Below are 19,082 nucleotides of genomic sequence, written 5' to 3'. Positions count from 1 at the left end.
GAGAGATACATCCACAAGTTTTAAACTTGCAGTTTTTTTACTGTTACCGAATGTTTACATCATGCAGACTTCTTGACCCATCTCCTAAGTTCACACATTTTTCTCAAGACTCAGATAAAATCTCAGCTAATAGTGTGTCCAGTTAGGCTCAGGTTAGTTCCAAAGAACTCACTGTAAGATGCTACCAGTGAAGGTAGGTTATTAGATGCTTTTCCCAAAATATCACTGGAAATATGGAGAAAGCATTGTACACATACCTAATTGACTGCTGAGGATGGAAGATATAAACACTGGTCATTTATATATGAAGGATGGTCTTTCCTTTCAGTGTTGCTATGGAGCTTGAGGCAATTGTGCACAAAATTCTCAGCAAGTCAGAATTTGAAGAAGTCCGTAATGACCCCATGCAACTCATTTCACTTCTCTGTGCCTCAGTTTCCTCATTTATAAAACGAGGGTGTGGGCTGGAGCAGGGCAAGTATCTTTCTCTGCACAAAGGCCTATTTGCAAAAAATAAAAATGTTCTGATGCTAGGCTTTCCTGCATTCAAAATGAAAATGGTTTATCGAGTCCCAATGTAGCTAGATTACCACTTTACCAAATGGAAAAACCTTCGCTGGAAAGTTTGTGCTGCTTGGGAGCCAAAGGGATGTTAATACTCTGGCTTGCTTCTTTAGTAATGGTGTGAAGACAACTTTCTAATCTTTGATACTTGACTTAGATGGGGCCACATTTTGAAGCTGGGAGTCATGAGGGCTATTAGGCTAACTGGGAATAATCTGTTACCATTAGCTTTGAATTAACATCCCCTGGACAGCTTATAAAAAAGGATTCTTGGGTTCTTAGGCCCAGGGCCCACCACAGAGTTAATATCTCAGTGTGGAGGTCTAGACAGCTACGTATGCTTTAAAGTTCCCTTTGAAAATTTGAGCCCCAGTCGTTGAATAGCCTTTGGGAACCACAGATCTAGAAGATTCCAAGATCTCCTTTGAGCTCTAATGACAAGTCTACACTTGCATCTGATATCAGATAATCTCACAGATAAATGTCTTTCAGTAACACAGTGATGACAATTTAAGTCCTCAGACTGGATCTTACTCATACGTCTGCTGGACTGATGTCAAAACTGAATCCTCACTGAACATCTCATTTTGTTTATTGGCCCAATTCTACCAATAGAAAAGTGTATTCTGTACTTAGGTTCAAAAGCTTCAATGGAGCAAGGGAGTTGCAAACTTCAGTGCCTACAGGGACAACAAGGTAGCATAAGGCATTAAAAAAATAAAAAGGAAAGGAAGGAAATAAGGAAGGAAGGAGGGAAGGGAGGAAGGACAAATCCTACCAAACTGGCTTCATCCAGTTGATGACCCTGGATGTAGATTTTAGAGTAAGAGGGCTAAGTAGATTCACCGTCTCAGATGTGATGTTAGAGCTGGGGGTGAAGAATGGCAGGGGCCCAATGAACAATGAGGGAGTTGGTGGGTAAATAGGGAAGGAGGAAGGGAGCGATTCCAGAAGTTGCCAGTCCCCTCTGTGGCTTGGCAAAAGAGGCTCGAAGCTCGTGACCACATGAAAAGCAGATGCCGATCTGGTCTCCCCTGTGCCCCCACCGCAGCCTTTCTCTCCTGCACTCCACCTACATAGAGTGAAGGCACAGCACGTGGCAAAAGGGAATGCTTAGCTTGTTATAAATCTTCTATGCATTGCCTTCCATCCCTCCGCTCGTCCCCAGCCTACAGAATAATCCCAGGGCCTACCATCCCAAAGCCTTTTCTCACTGGGCTGCATCCTCTCTGGACTCCCCTTCAAGGTCACTTGTCCCAGCCACCTGGTCACTCTAAGTTATTCAGATTCTCCATGTCCAACATTATTCCACCTCCACACTTTCTTCCCCGCTTTGGCTTTCTCTTCCTGCAAGACCATGATCATTCATGTCTGAATTCTATCTATCCTCCAAAATTCTGCTCGAATGACATGAGAGTCACAAGCCTTCCTTCCCTCATTTCTAAATGAAATAGTACTTTACTTGAACAGGGAATGGACCTTTTTCCACTTGTCTTTTCATTATAATTACTGCCTCTCCTGGATGGTAAGCAACTAGAAACACTGGGGTAGATATTTTTGCATCTTCTAGAGTGTGTAGCACAATGCCTCCAATATGTACGACTTAATAAGTATGTGTTCTGGTGATGTGCTGATTGCGTGGCCATTCATTATTTCCCTCATTCAACAAAAGAGAAGATACTGTGTGTTCGATATACTGCAAATGCCCTGAAACTAATCAGAAGTTTCTTTTGTGTATTCTATACCAACTTGCCGTTGCATGGCAAAAAAATAGATCCTTGTGAAGATACAGAAGATACAAAAGCAGGAAAAACTGATTCTGTGAAATTTGTTGGCACTCTCCCTATCAGCAGGCAACAACAAATTTCTGGGTTTAAAAAGACATTTCATAATATTGTGCAGTATCATGTAACTTATCTACAGTTCATAAAAATGTGTATTCCTATTCTTAACATCAAGAGTTAGGCTTAAAAATCTAAGCTATGGGGCTGACTCCTGAATTCATGAGACTAAGTTATTTTTTTTTTTCACATGGACAAAAGCTATAATTAGCTTAAGATTTTGCAAAACTGTGAGCCACAGTGGCAAGGAGTCAACCTCTTTGTCCTATCAACAGACCCAACCAAGTGAAAAATTTCATTATTTATTTTGTACAGTGGGTGCTTGATAAAACAAATATTGTAAGGAAATCCATGTCTATGAAATGCACATTTTATATGTGCTTCATATGAGCATTTTCTTTCTTTATAAACTTTATTTCTTTATAAACTGGTACTAGTACCTCCCATGTATTAAATGAATATTTTTACACACACACTGACTCACATCTTAAGAGTTTTTAGTCAGAATTCACAGCAGGGATTTCTACAGTAAATACCAGATTATCCGAATCACATCATGCCTGCCATCTTTTCCCGTTCCAACCCCATGACATCAAACCATTATATTAGTTTGTGGAGTAATATGCTCTATCTGGCAAGACACACTAGTTATTATGGTGGGGCTAAAATGAATTTCATTTTCTTGACTTTGTGTCTCTTATTGTCATTTTACTAAGATACAGAGATATCCCAGGTTACCTCATGAGGAGAGAAAAAAAATAATTTCTTATTCAATTGCAGAAGAAACTGCACAACTTAATCTGATCATTGTGTGGAGGAGAAAATATTTCCAATGACGACATCTTCCTATGTCAATTGATTTTATTACAGATATCATCTCTGCGTGCTCTATTAATACAGCTCTTTCTTCTTTCAAGATTTTAATCTTAGTTTGTTGCTCTCACATTTTATTGGTTCAAAATACAGGCTGTAAAATCCGTGGCCATCAAATTTTCCTGTGGGCTAAAAATAACCCGTTCCTGTCAGTTAGAATTAGCTGATAAAGAGTGTCAGAGCCTGTTCTGAATAAGTTTGATAACTTCCTGTTTATGCGGCACTGACCCTTGTCTAATAAAGCTTCTTTGCCCTAGAATAAGAGGAGATTCTGCTGTCTTCTATTCCTTAATGGCCAATACTGATTACTTTTGAAAGCCTTTAATACATTTCCCATATTAGACATGAACAGATGTCAGGTATGTTGCCAAGGGAAATTTCTTTTATGCAATCTTGGCTTGTTGTACAATAATAGCCCTTTCTCAACATGGGAAAAAATTACAGACCCAACTAATTTCCCTGACAGGGGGAGAGTTACATATGTTTTCCACTTGTAGTTTTTACGACAAGTTTACAATTTTGCCAAACCTGGAACTAATTGGGATCGTTTCCAAAAGCGGCCCAATAAACCCCCAAAAGTGTGGAGCCATTTGAAAAGGCAGTCAATGACGGTTTACTCTTGCATTTTCTCCATTTTGGTCAAAGGAGGGGTGGGGGGAGTTAGGTTGCAAAATTATTTCATTTAAGTTGCTTAAACACTTACTGTTTCATATCCTCCCAGTTTTTGAGCAGCTTGAAACATAGTCCAAAGGTTAACTGTTAGAGGGACAATAAGTATTTAGATAAGCATTGCATTAACATATTTCCAAGAAATGTCAATTAAAACATTTTGTTTTGTTCTGATTTCAATGAGAAAGAGAAAAAAAAAATACGAGTACCCCAGAGAGCTAAGTTCTTAGGCAACAATTTGCCAAAGGGCATTCAACACCAGGATATATTATTACCACTTAAAATATTTCTTAAGAAACAGTTGCAAATACAGAAATGGTTCTACTTTGAGGATAAAGGACAACACAGTCTTAGTCCTGTGGCCGTCAGCCGACCAAGGGAAGCTAGGTTATGGTGTCCTTGGGAAAAGTGTGGCATTTCAAAATTAGGGTTGGTCTTATTCAACCCTTAGAAAGAAGCCATTGATTAAACGGTAATATATAATGCTTCCTTCAGATAAGACCTTTGCATAATGAAGAAATAACAGCCACTTTCATACATGATTATGTTTTCAATAGAATGTCTGAAGGCAGCACTCCATTAAGAACTCATACAGTATTTCACTAACGCGTGGTGCCTTGTAACGAGTAGGAAAAAAGTATTTCACCCTAGAAGTAGCAGGGATAGAACACATCCAAGGGGAGGAAGCTCCTCATTCACAGAAGAATGGAGTCCTTAGTTCTAGTCCCCTAACTTGTCTGTGTGATGTTACAAATACATACTTTTTTAAAACAGATTTCTCTTTGCAGGTTTGCATACGTTTACGCTGTTAAACGACTGTGCCCAACTGCTGGCAATCCTGTTTGTTTGTCCCAGACACCATGGAATGGGACTGCTATGGATTTGACTCTTTTACAAGAGGGGAAAATTGAATTTCAAGTAATTCCTTGGTAAGGGAAATGGAGAATAAAATTAAAATTAAAAAAAGAAAAGGCTCTTTGACACAACACGTTGGAAAAGCCTCACTGAACCTTGCACTATTTCAAAGCTATCGAGAGCCCTGCCTCGGCCTTGATTTGATCTGAACCAATGCATAATGCAACAAAGCTGTTCATAGTACATTAATTTTACTTCTATTTCAAGCAACCAGTTTTCAGACAAACATTGTAATCATTCGTAGTTATATAAGTTTATAATGGCTGCGAGTGCTCTCTTGCAATCAGTGCCAACTGCTATTAGGTATGTAAATTGTTATGTAAAACATACAGGTTTGACATTCTTCATCAAAATGACACATGGTTTTAATCTAGGAAGATACGTTTGGAGAAAATACGATTTCAAGCCAGGGGCTCATTGCTTTGTGTGCCACAAAATCCAGACAGAGGCAAAATATATATTCAGTTGTGAAATCAGGACCGGATCTGGGTTCCTTCTCTTTTTCTATGGAATTCTGCTCAGCTATGAGTTTCCTTTTCTAGTTAAAAATTTATTACGATGCTTAAAATGTGCATGTCAAAGTAGTTCAAAATCGGGCTTTCGGTTCAAATCTGTGTCTTTCATGTTTCCTCTGAAGTCAGGTTTTTGTTATCTCTTAACAAATTTGGGGCTTAGGAAATATGTTTTCTCTTTCTGATTGTTTTGTCCACCTTTAAATGTCCTCCTCTTAAAAGCCGTCTTTTCACAGGCAACATCTGTGCCCGATAAAGCGACGTCATATTATTATCTCAGAAGAAAGGCGTGACAGACACTCAAGATTGACAAAACAGAAAATGAGAAACTTTCAACATGTCTATTTCCAGTCATAATCAGTGGATTCAAGCCTATAAATATCTCACTGCAACTGCCCCAGAAGGGAACAATGTAGCGGAAAGAGGCAAGGAGAAACATTCCTGGCCTGGATGATTTGTAGATTTAGTATAAACACAGAGAGCATCATCCCCAGATTAGGATTTCGACATAATCCTGAGTCAAAACTGTTTTCCAGTTTAAAGCATACGAGTAGCGTTGATATTTCAGAGATGAAAACAAGCATACTTACTCTGTTTAAAACCTAAATAGGGTATTCGCTCTATTGGCGTCTTCCTTTCTTTCATGTATTTATAAAGTGCCACCAGGAAAGCCTGTTCATCTGCCCTGCACTCTTCACCAATGGCAACCTTTGGTTTTTCTTCATTTGAGACTTTTTTACAGTTATTAGGGTTATTCTTCGGCTTGGACAAGGCTGACCTGGCCTCACATTTCACCTGGAAAAGGGGGGGAAAATATGCCACATCAAATCAAGTACAGCCTCAGGATGCTTACAAAGACACAGCCAGTGACAGCTTGCACTGTGTGGGAAGGGTGAACCAGTAAATTATCCTTGTCCTGAAGTAGCTTTTTAAAGGCAACACTGCATATGAATGGTCTCACACCACGGGGTAGTAAATTTCTGCAAAGGGCCAGGTAGTAAATAGTGCAGGCTTTTGGGCCAGAGAGTCTCTGTTGGAACTACTCAACTCTAGCACGAAAGCAGTCACGGACATATAAACTAATGGGTATGGCTATGTTCCAATAAAACTTTATTTATAGAAACATGTGGTAAGGGGGCCATGGTCTGCCCAACTGTGCCAACCTCTGTTAGAGTCCTTACAAGTATGTTGATACGATTCCAGAAACAGTGTTTGCATCTGGCTGGACCATTCTTTTGCCTCCTTATACACTTTATTTTCTCAAGGGGCATCAGCTGTTAATGTCATTGAACAAAACGTGTCTTTTTAATATATAGTCCCGTATTTTGCACTTTGTATCAACGTGAAGTGTATTACTTCTTCATAGTAAACTTATCTTGTTGCTAATGTTTCCAGCAACCTGAAAAAACACGTCACCACCAGCGGATGTCGGCATCAGGAACACCAGCAAAGTCTCTACTGTCTGTCACCTGAGGGTGATGCCCAGATGCACCCTCAGTAGGTAACAAAAGGTCCCACTCTTTAATGAGGGCTTCTTGTTTTTCAGTCAGCTCTGAGAATGCTGAAGATGCTAACTTGGCAAAGGCAAGAGTAGAGGTCAGCTAAAAACCAAAGAAGAGTTAAGTGGAAAGAGCCATGATTAGAAAATAAATGGCAGTAAATGTGCCAGATGTTCTTGCTTCCACACTCTAGGGCAAATATGGAACTCGGCAACCTGAGTGGCTAACCTAAGGTCCCCTCCCCACCGCCATGTTCTACAAGAGGCCTCTGATGGGTGTTAAATATAACGCTAAGTTGCTGAGCTATTTTAATTGTAAAAAGGGGAAGTACAAAGGGTCAGACTTTGAGTTCAAATGTGCCCATGGGGAATGTGTACAGTTCGATATTCTTCACATCTCCAGATCTCACATCGGAGAGAAGAGGGCTGGGGAATTGTTATGAACAAAAATGTCCCACATATTTGACATTGTTTTCCATTTCAGATTTTTGAGCCTTCTTTTTCTTCCCCTTCAGAGTCTCCTTCCCAGGCATTAAGAATATAAAAGCCTATGCTCATCTATAAAAGGGGATGGCGTCCTCCTGTGCACAGGGGTTTTCTTCACGTTGTTCTCTTAAGGGAATATGCGAGGTTAATATCTTCAGACTGGTTCTGGAAAAAATAAAACTTCCTGTACAACTCATTCGACTGGGCCCCTAGATAAGATTATAATTTTTAAGGGGCTGGTGGATATGGGATTAAAATAGTTTTCCACGTAGAATTTTTACTGACTGTATTTTCAAACCTTAGTACTTTGCCACATTATATTATGGCGAGCATCCTGTGAAAATTTATGTTGTCATCAGTTTTCACTGCCAAATTTTCGATGCAGTCTACAGTTCTGATGAAATCTATAATTTAATGGCTTTTTGAAATCATAAAATCATTCCAGTTTTTATCTGGATTGCCCTGGGCCTTTTGCGAGTGTGTACTATGTAGCCAGGCTCCATTCTAAGCCCTTTTTAGGTATTATCTCATTTTATGCCCATAATTCTAATGAGGCACGTTGTTATTCTCCTGTTAGAGATGAGGGGACTGAGGTACAGAGGTGATGAGTAACAGGTACAAGATCATGTCCAAGTTAGTAAGTGGTGAGTTTGGGATTGAGCTCTAGGGCCTGTGGTATCAAACACTATGATTTACTGACACTCAGAAAAAAAAATTAAATCGATAGTCAAAACGCACTTGCAATTAAAAGCATATCTTATTAGTGGGTGTTACAAAACATACAGCTTAGAAATATGATCTATCAAATGAGGAACAAAAGATGAAACTAGATGGTTTCCAAAGTATGAAACCAAAGGGCTCCATTCCTTCTATTGTATATCGAGCAAAGGGAAGGAAACCAGTATCCACTGAGCCCTGGCAGTGAGCTGGATACGGTGCTGTGGTCTCACACAGTCTCCTGAATGTTCGTTCGTAACAATCAGAAATAACAATCATAGATTAGCTCCATTTTACAGTTGAGGAAAATGAAGCTCAGTGACGTTATGTATTTTGTTACTTGGCGCATGGGGGGCAGAACTCTGGGTATGGACTCAGGTCTGCTTCACTCCAAATCCCAGTTTTGCCCAAACAGGAGTAGATACAAGATTTGCATATAAAACAGGCTGAGTCTTAAATGTGAAGCAATAATGGGCCATATATATATATATATATATATATATATATATATATATATTATTAGATCAGAAGCACCACTATTAAGGGAGTATGAGGTTTCCTTCTGTGTCTAGATGGCCGCCTAACCTTGTGCCTCAACTGTGCAGAAACACCCAGAAACAGAAGGAAAGCATGGCGGAGGTGCACAACCCAGGCCCAGAGTCATTCAGACTCCCTGCTTTGTAGAAAAGTCTCCTGGGAAAGCCAGGCTGCCACCTCCTGAACTCCATCCTGAACCTCAGTGGGCATCCCAGCAGGTCTCTCCTTGCAGGGGTGGGGGGAGGGGCACACATAGGCTTTGTAAGAAGTGAACAGTGGTTTCCTTTCTCAGACTCGCTCCATACATTTCTTGAGTTAACATAAGAGCCCCTTAGGCTATTATCCCATTTCTGGGTAGGACCTGGCCAAGTTACTTTCCACATTTTTCTCACATTTACCCCAAATATTCTCATTTTAACTTAACATTTTAATCTACTGCAGTTCCAATAGGAGCTAGTCTTCATGTTGACCTTGAGAATGCCCAATCTTTTGATGGTGACAGTTAATTACTCGATCTGTTTTTCCAACCTGAACACCTTATACTTGTTGAGTTCACTAAGAGCTTTGGGGTTTCTAAAGTGATTGAGGAAGTGCTAATTAAAGAATCCACATTTAATGTTTTCAATGAACCACCACCTATTTGATATTAACCACATCCTTTCACTGGCCTGAGTTATAACTGATCCAGCCTTCAACTGGGGCAGCAAGATGTGATGAACCAGCAAGAAAGAAGAGCCACAGTCTCATTTGGATTTGTCACTGACTTGGTAGGAGACCCTCATGTTCTTCCTCAGTAACGCAGGAAGGATAATCCCTGGGGGTCCCTGGGGGTTTGAGGACCAAACTGGATGAAAAATATTGAAGATAATGAAAGTATCACCTTTGTGAACTATCAAGAGGATGTTCCTGATTTAAATGTAAGAACATATGGCACACCATGGCTTCCCTTCTTTTGTTCCTTTTAGAGTCTAACCACCTGTTATATACTTCTGGCCTTTCGAAGGGGCTTACAGAATGTGAAGAGTTATTTGCCTCTTATTGGTGGAGGCCTTCCACTAGAGGCCTGGACTGAGGGATTTTCTTGCACAGATCACCGTATGAACGGGCTTGGGCCCCCCTCTGCTGCCATAATATGATCCTAGGGAAACAGCAGGATTTGGTTGGAGACACTTTCAAGACATCCTCAGAGAACCGGTAGCCTCTTCCCGTGTGTCTTTTGCTGTCTTTGGAAAGCCATGAAATTCTCCGTCCCTTAGAAAACAGTCTTGCAAAGCTGGTTTTTATGTTCTCATTGAGAGAGTGCAAATTTTTGATGGCGACAGGCAAATGGCTGCCATTGTTCTTCCAGCCATGCACACAACAGATCCAGGAGGTTCTCCCTCTAGAGAGCTTAGTGGGGTGTAGCTGCACGAAGCTGGGATTTATCCATGGTTAGAAATGGTCTGTTTGAGACACTTTTGTAAAACTCAGTCACATAGGTCTTGGTCACAAGGCCAAACTGTCACTTGAAACACTGCTTCCAGTCCAGCAAGTGATCAGACGGTCACAGGCTGTGGTTTCCATTCCAGTGTTTCATGAGGAAAGACTCCTTGAAGACATAAATGCCTCTCTAGTGGTTGTTCTGGGCCCAGACGTGGCTTGTTCATTCTGTAGAGACTTTACATCTGTCTGTTGGTGCCAAGAGACAAGCCCACCATACTTCATACCTATTCATCTCTTTCTTCTAGTAGAACTGATCTTGCCAGGCCGGTTGAAAGCAGCCAAGGCAAAACTGTAATCCAAGAGTCTGAGGAGAGCTGGGTGTTTAGACCAGTCCACCAGTGGGAGAGTGACCCACCTCCTTGTAAAGATACTGAATGGAAGCACTGGTGGGAGGGGGTGGAAAGGGTCACTTAGAAAACCCAGGTTTGACCACTATCCCTCCTAGGAAGTCAGTGAACATCGCATACAGAGCAGGTTTGTGTTCTCTTCGGTTTTGTGGATCCTAGTGTGAGTCTTGAGCTGCCTTCCATGGTGAGAAATATTGGAGGTGCTGTTCTTTCAGATCAGTTTGTAGGAGTTTTGTAAAATTCCCAGAGGCATACTTCCTTAGTAGCTCCAAATGACATGGGAAGGAGCTTCATCCTGCTGGGCTCAGGTACAGAACATACTGGGGTAAACACATGATGTCACCTTGGAGGTATGAGGCAGGGTGCCAACATGAGACACTGGCAGTGCAAACTCTGTGCAATGCAAAGATCCTAAAACCTTCTCGCTTCATTCTATGGTATCTTGCAAACCACATCACAGGGAATAAACTGTTCCTGCTGACATTCTTCAAGACTACGGAAGCTGATAGGCAGTTCTAGGGCTGAGATGTCCAAATTACTAGAGAGTGTCATTCTTGGTACCCACGTGCACTCATTTGCAGAAGGTTAAATAGGCAGAACAAAAATAACTTTAGGGAAAGACAGATCTGTTTTTAGACAGAAAATACACATTTCTACTGGCTGATCTCTTTTTAACCCTTTGCATTCTTGGAAGCATGAAGAAACCCTAACAGAAAGGTCATCAGAACTTCCTGATATAACAATCACCTGCTAAAAATAAGATTTATAAACTGTGAATGTCTCAGATTTGCTTCCATTACACTGGGAAGAGGCTCGGCACATGTGGCAGAAAAATAGTAGACTGTCAAACCCAGAGCCGAATTCATATTTTTCTACAGCAGCATCTTCCAAATTCACCACTAGCCAAAATGGTCCATTTTCATACACTTAGTCCTTGAATCTGGAAACATAATATCAGTTGAAATCTGGTCTTCAATTCAAGTCCTAAAGGGGTTAATGCTGTCTTTGGCACAGAATCAACACCTAAGTATGAACACCCAGTAAACAGAACCGTGCAAATCTGACCAACCACCCCCACAAAAGTCAAAAGAGTGAGTCTAAAAATATGAAGTGACACTTCACCCCTCATCGTGCTCAGTCCCTCAGGTGTGCACTTTCCAGACTCCACGGAACTCTTCGGCAAAATGGGCCTGCTCCCGGAAAAAGAGTTTAGCATTTGTATTTTCCTTCTGCGTTACTGGAGATCTTTAAAAAGACATAAATGTATATATGGCTGCATGTGTACGTGTAACTCTTTTGCTATGTAGGTAAATATCTTCAGTTTTAATCTAAGGTAAATTAGAGGTGACTTTGGGAAAAAAAAATCACTAAAAAGCTTAATTCTAGACATTTCTAATTTCATCCTCTGTTAATCTCTGAAACATATTTAGATGAACACGTTCAGAAAGAGGATGGTTCAGCTTGGTCTATTTTTGACACAAGCAGAGTAAACTATGTCATTGTGTCACCTACTATGAAATCTCAGCTTCAATGACGTGGGCGCTTAATCATCTGTCCTTTACCCAACCGGCCAGCCTGGGAGGTGGGAAGCCTTTCTGTTGACTAATCCAAATGCCTCCACTCCCCCCTCCCCCAGCCACACAGGGGAGAGGAGGTGGCGGGAACAGACACAGAGGGCTGTGAATACCAAAGTCAGATTCTCCACTAAAAACTGCCATCAAGACACAAGAGCAGAGAGATAAAGAGAAAGAGGAAAAATAAAAAGATGCCGCCAAATGGATACCAGGGAGCAAATGACCCTACCTTGGCAACAGCTTTGCCGTCGGAATTGTTGTTAGAATCTTTAACACCACTGAACGAATCTCTTCTCTGTGGGCATGGCTTCTTTTTGCGTGGTCTGCCTTTAAGGTTTGGCGCTGAAAACAAATGAAGAACAAATTGATGTACATTTTCATGTGCGTGGGCTTCCTTACAAAAGACCATGAGTGTTACTACAGCGGTGCCCTCTAAACTGTTCAGAGGAACGTACGCATCTCATTTTATGCTCCTCTCTCTGACGAGCCGCATCTTGGTAGACTCTACAGTTCTGTACATGCTTCCCCAAGCGAATCTACTGCACTTTAACATGTCTAATCAGTGTAAATAAAATGAAGCTCTCCGCTCTCAAGGACAATGGTAAGGAAAAGGCACTTCCCTACTGTTAGAAAATAAACATGTTGAGCTGAAAGTCAACCCGAAGCCAGGCTCGGAGATTAGTCTTTGTTTTGTTTTGTATCTGTTTTTCAGAAACCTAGGTGAAATGCAAGCCCACTATGGTATCATAGTAATGTCCCGTTTCAAAACCTCTCTCTTCAAAAGTGGAGACATGAGCAGTTTCTTAAATTATGATACAAATAAGTTGATATGACACAAATGAGTAGAGAGAGAGAGCTATAGAAAGAACATTCATAGTTAACAATCCAAAAAATATTCTTACAAGTATTTACTAATAATATTGCGACCAGCATGTTTCAAATCTCAACAAATCTGGCTGATACATTTAAATCAGCATGCTCTCTTTTTCCTTCTCAATGTAGTAAGATATCGAGGGTTATTTAAAATAACTTCCAAAGATCACACTGGGGCTAGCCTGATTCTGTGAAGATTATACTTTTTGAAAGCCACAGACAAGGTGCAAAGCAGAGTTCTATTTCATCCTTGATGTTGAGCCTGAATCCCTTTAAGATCCATACAGAAAGCAGGGGGGAAAAAAAGGCTGCTGTTTACCTCGTGCTCGGACTGTCCGGCATCAGCTTTCATATTTAGCTTCATCAGTCACGCAAGTCAAGCAAAATTAAAACAAACCGTGAAACAAGCAGCCCTTGAACAGTTCCAAACTAGTGAATTGTACCCTGAGCAGTTTTTCCCAGCCCTTTCGAGGTGCCCGCGCTTTTTTTTATTGCTTAAAGATAGGATTACGACGGTGCCAATCTGAACCACTGGAACGCTCTTAATTGTTGTTAATCTTACATCACACATTTAACCAGTGGTTTTAGGACATTTTACACTCTGCTCCTCAACATGACTCCCGCGCCCTCGCTTTTCTACCGTGGATAACAGTTGTGCTGTTGGTAAAGCCCAGAAGAGCAGAGCTGCCTTTCTAGCCCGGCAAAAGTTTAAAAAGTGGCTGTGGGGCTCTGGCTCCCCCTCCCAAACCCGTTCCCCTCTCTTCTCCCCCCCACCCCAGACGGGTGTCCAGAAGTCCACCCCCGAAAGCCAGCCTGGAGTTATCACAGGTAAACACCCTCACAGACAAAAATCAAGCAAAGAGAAAGTAGCGATTACCCATTCCAGTCGACAAACATCTGCCTGAGGATGTCTGTGCTCATGAAAGCTACAGCATGTGACTGCTTCCCGGCCACGTCCCTGGAAGTCTTGACTTGGTGTGGATGTCAGCTTCCCTCCCAACGCGAACGCAAGTGCAAGCTGCCAGGCTCAGCGCTGTGCTTACGACTCCCCTCCCCCGGCAGCTCCATTACTCATGTAAACACACAGCAGTGACTAGCACGGAGTGTGTGGGATGAGCTCTGAGGACTTTGCCGAGTTGCCAGACTGGCAGGGAGGGCTCTGCTCTCTCCCCCTCCCTGCACTGCCTTGGTGATTTCATCGGGCCTGTGTTGTGGATCCTGACCTCCTGCTCTCCTGTCACAGCCTAATGCCACCTTCCATGAACTGCCCCGGTCCTCAGCCTGGAGCCAGGGCGTGGACTATTTTGGTGTCGTGCAGAAGTGTTTCCACAACGACTTAAGTGCTAAGACTTTAATGACCGCGAGGGAATGATGTACTTTCATGTCCCTTATCAAAATAATAGCCTAGCAGAAAGCTGACAGAGAGACAAACAGAACTTAGGGTAGGTCTGAGACATTTCATTAAAAGCAACAAAACAATATCGCCTCCGTTCTCAGATTTGTTAACTGTGGTCTCTCCTTCCTAACATTTTGGCAAAAAAAGACCTCCAAAACAGTTAAACCTAAAAGCATTTATTTCCAGAAGAGCTTTCAAATCCCAAAGGCCTTTTAGATAGAACTTGTACTGAACAGGCTGTTTTAAATAAAGGCAAAGGTTCCGGGAACCGACAATAAAGTCATCCTCAAATCGGGTCTATTTTCTCCATTCTTTGAGCTGTTTTCAGAACCCAGAAAAGCACATGTGCCCTTCCCCAACAGATTCTGAGAATCGTAAATTTAGAACAGGCTAGCACCTAATATTCTGGTCACACAAACTTAAACTCTCAATGGGATTTGATCAAGAGAAAAAGCCTTTTGTTCCTAAGGAGGCAAGTCGCTGACATTTCAGGTAGGCTGGGCAAATCCCACCAATCACTCAAGCCTCAAACTCAAATATCTCTTCTCCTTTCCCCTCTGCCCTCCTTTTTCCGACTTTCTCTCATGGACGGTATCACTGTATTCTTTGTACTTTAGTTGGGTTTTATGGCTTATTATTATCCTAAATTGGAGAGTCCTTAAGGGCAGGACCATGTCAGACTCCTCTCTCACCTGCCCAGCACACACCCAGGAGGCGGCATTACATAATATAAATCTGTTGAATGAATAAGTGACTAATGGAAATAAAGATGCCCACATGTAACTCCTTCAAGTCTTCGAGCCGGACCCACACACTTGGCCTTGTGCATACCTGTCATGTTGGGCACCTGTAAACCTCTGCTCGCCTTTACTATTTACACTTGAGCTCTGGGAACATAACCCAATGACCAGGAAGTTTGCTCTGGGAATTGAGACCGAAAACCTAAGGCCTTTGGTTCCCGATGACTGTTAAGCCTTTGTGTCTGGCATCTTAGATGAGCTGTGATCTTGTACCCAGTGTAACCAGTGCCCTGATGAGCAGATGTTCAAAGTCCCAGGGAGAACAGAGCATGCAGAACTGGATGGGAGCCCCCATAACACAATTTGAAACCTTTTAGATCCATAAGACCCTGGGCAAAGCTTTGGGACCGAGGAGCTGGCTTTTGGGGGCGGGGGGAGTAAAAATTCTGGTCCCTGGGCTACTTTTGTTTTTCTTACAGAGTCAAGAAAACAAATCATTTGCAAGGGAAGTGAGTAAAAACAAATGCTTTATGGTGTGGTGGTGTTCAGGAGTGCGGGAGGCCAGCAGTACACTTATTGATAGCATAACTGGGTCTAGTTAGATCCGCTACGGAACAAACTAGTGTGAAGCAATAAATGCTCGGTTACTTTTGCATGTGTATATAATCCATGCTTATTCACAGAATTCAGTCAATGTTTTCAATATTACACATGAATAATAACAATAGCTGGTATTTATTGTGCACTTTCTCTGTGCCAGTCAGCACTTTGCATACAATACTCATTTAAAATTCACAGCAAACCAACGGGAAGGCGCCATTATTATCCCCATTTTCCAGACCAGGAAACTGAGACAGCCATGGAATTAGTTGTTTTAGGTCATGCAACTGGTTACTGGTAACAGGATCCAACGCGGGCAACTGGACTTTATCCAACATCCCTGCTTTAAGTAACTTCTAACAGACACACACACTCAGTCTGTCTCATAATGAGATATTTATATTATTAACTTGGGCCGGCAGTCACCAGGGAGCTTTCCTTAAATGAAAACAGTCAAATACCACGACACAGTACAAGGGAACTAAAAGCCCATCTCAGGCAGCAAACAGCATCCTCCAGACTTGAGGCAGGGTAGGGTCCCCATCAATCCTGACTCAGCAGTAGGTGACAGACTTCCACTAAAGCTGCAGAGTTCCAATAAAACTTCGTGTGCCACGCACATCACCCCTTTGTAGGGGGCCACTGACTATTCTGCCCACTGCAGAAGAACAGTGAAAGATCTCTGTGGTTTAAAAAAAGAAAATCTTTCCTCTCTGACTGCCCATCTGTTCCTCTTACTCAGGGCCATGAAATTAACAAGTATTCACCTTTGTGAAGTCACTGCTATTTCTATAGGCATTAATCCCAGGAGAGTCGGCAACCGGCCACTTTGACATCTCATCCACATCTCATCCACGTGTTTTGTCTTCTCCTTTTTTAAAACTCATTCAAATATCAATAAAATATAGCTTTCTTAAAGACAATATAGCAAAACAAGGTTTTTGTTTGTTTGTTTTCTTAAAGCATCTAAAGTTCAGAGTTTCCAGGCATTCGTTTATATATTCACTTCTCTATGGGTTTTGCCAAAGTTATGTGTCAGGACAGCACAGGTGTGGGAAACTTTCAGCTCAACCCCAACCCTTGAAATAATAATAATAAAACAAAGGAAATGTAACCAGTTACTGGCAAAGTAAATTGCTTTTGGCTTAAACGTCCCTGTTTTTTTTCTACTGTGTTCTTCCTGTCATGACCGTCTCTCTTTTTTTATAACATTTATGCTCTTGGAAATACCACGAAGATAAACTGCTATAAAAGCTGGATTGACTCATCAGTTAACAACTCTTTCTTCTCATTTTGCAGAGACGATTTTGTTGCCAGCGCAGCTCCATATTCTCTCGAGAAATTCTTTGTGAGCTTCCACTTAGAGATAGGACTTGCTTGTTGGTGGGGGACTGCAATTAGGAGGATGGAAAACCAGGCATCATTTTCTTAAGAGTCTGACCCTCTAGGGTCAATATCTAGAGGAAGTTGGCAGAGCGTTAACTCACTTGATTTGCAAGTTGTGCGTGCGTGTCCGCACTCGGGTGTGTGTGTGTGTGTGTGTGTGTGTGTGTGTGTGTGTGTGTGTTTTAAACACCAAACACAAGCCAGAAAACTAAAGTCCACTGACTGATGCATTAGGGACTGAGAAACATTGGTCCATGTATAATGCACATTGCTGATAATACTTTGCATTTCTGTAATGCCTTTCCTCTGAGGACCTCAATTCTCTGCTACATTTTCTTTGTAGACAATAATCTTAAAATACTCTGGCAAGTTTCAGCATGGAGCTTTGCTCTTGCTGGAAAAAAAAATACCCTAATTTAGTTATCATTTACTGTGTTCTATTTTCAATGTTTCCCTTTTGACTATTTAGAAACTTCCTCTTTCACTACAACAAAAATAGGATGAGTGTTTTTAAAGTTATTAATGTATGACTAAAAGATTTAGAAACCAAGAATGGCAGAAAGCTTGATCAGAGCCACTCCTGAAATTTATGGGTGTAATAAAGGAGAGCCATTTCACAGATAATCTCTTATAGAATTTCAGTTTTCAAATACTTGGAAAAAAAGAAAAGAAAAACAGAAGCTCTCAGCCCTCGTTTTGGCTTTAGCTTACAGCCAACATTTTTATTTTAAAAATTCATAAATGATACCCTTAAATGTTTGTTTCAAATCCACAGCATTTCCATATACTCACTACCCCGCACCTAATAGAGCGGTGCCAGGAATCTGTGGTTGCTAGTACTTAACGTCTGTTAATTAGCTGATTCTTTCTGTGAATTCACAGGGCATTAATTACATATAGATTTAAAAATTTTCAAGTTTACTTTTATTCTGTTTTCCTATAAACAATCTTCTAGGACCAACAGGAATGTTGGAGAAGCAACTGTGTTATATAAGAAACGAGCACCCGGGACCACAGACCAGCAAAACTCTATCTTGTGTGGTGTTCTAACCTTAAATGATGACTTCAAAGCAATAGGCAAGGTAAAACAAAAAAAACAAACAAACCAAAACACTGCAAGAATGTTATCGCTTTCTGTAACTGTTCTGACAGTTCCCTTTTCAAGAGTAATTTTTTTCTTAAATAAAGCCATGAAAAATAATAATTTAGAGTCATGAACCGAGACTAGACCTGGCCACAGATGCTCTCACTCTCAAATGTCCCCGAGACCACACAGCCCTGAACAGCGAAGGCTGCACCTGCCCCAGAGGGATGATCACACTGCCACTCTGGATGTCATGGCCGCCTTGAGTTTCCAAGTGTGCTTTAGACCTGGTGTGGTTTGGACCACAGTGTCCATAACAACAATTTAGCATTTCCAATGCACTACACTTCCACCTCCTGTGAAGGGTGAGCAGTGATGTTGTTAGAAAGGGGGGGTGGGGGGAAGACATGAAGCAGACTTTACATGAGGTCCAACCACTTTGGCTCATGGTCAAAATCACTGAGATCCCCACGAGTCACTAGTGAGAGTGGAATGTATTAGTGCGTTTGTCATACCTGGACTGCTTTGGCGGCTTAAGTCCAAAACAGCCATGGACTTCATTGACTGCTCAACAAACCATGTACGTAAACACTCTTGTAATCCCTTCCAAAACATGCCCATCTTACTCACTCTTTGCTTCATACTTGTGAATGCTGCAGCAATTGTTAATGCCCCTGATCAAAGTTTTAGTAATTTCATAGGCATGTGATTTGCATAGCTATTTCCTGATCCGCCTTCTCTCTGCCCTGGAGGTCTTCATTTCTCAGAAACATTTAAAAACACAGATTATTTGACTTATCCCCTTCCCCCACCCTATAAACGGAACTCGATTTGCTAGCTCATCTGTATTGCTAATTGGTTTGAAAGCATGTGACTCCACGCATTCTTGCCATTAAAACACAAGCAAACCTCTTTTTTAGTCAGGTTTTACCAGCAGTGACAGGCAGATTTCTATCTTTATTTCCCCTCTGTGTCTTGAGGAGGAGAG

The 19,082-nt window shown here is 41.5% G+C and overlaps 1 protein-coding gene across 2 annotated transcripts in view; it reads right to left on the bottom strand.

Annotated features, from left to right (window-relative positions):
* The window catches only part of ARID5B (AT-rich interaction domain 5B), a 180,837-nt gene that overhangs the window by 31,735 nt on the left and 130,020 nt on the right, over positions 1-19,082 (bottom strand). The window contains exons 1-4 of one of the 2 annotated variants that reach the window (XM_086679801.1): positions 13,766-14,479; positions 12,245-12,357; positions 5,965-6,169; positions 3,982-4,034 (exon numbers count right to left, since the gene is read on the bottom strand). In XM_086679801.1, coding sequence (XP_086535927.1) covers positions 3,982-4,034; positions 5,965-6,169; positions 12,245-12,357; positions 13,766-13,769 — 375 coding nt within the window. In that variant the 5' untranslated portion in view covers positions 13,770-14,479. Of the gene's footprint in view, positions 1-3,981; positions 4,035-5,964; positions 6,170-12,244; positions 12,358-13,765; positions 14,480-19,082 lie in introns of those variants that run through there. The other variant, XM_086679800.1, reaches the window with a different exon arrangement.

Source organism: Puma concolor, chromosome D2 (assembly GCF_028749965.1).
Source record: "Puma concolor isolate L17-30 chromosome D2, mPumCon1.1.hap2, whole genome shotgun sequence".
In the NCBI taxonomy this organism is placed as follows: domain Eukaryota; kingdom Metazoa; phylum Chordata; class Mammalia; order Carnivora; family Felidae; genus Puma; species Puma concolor.
The sequence above is the reverse complement of the archived record's forward strand: the minus strand, read 5'-3'. Positions and strand labels throughout refer to the sequence as shown.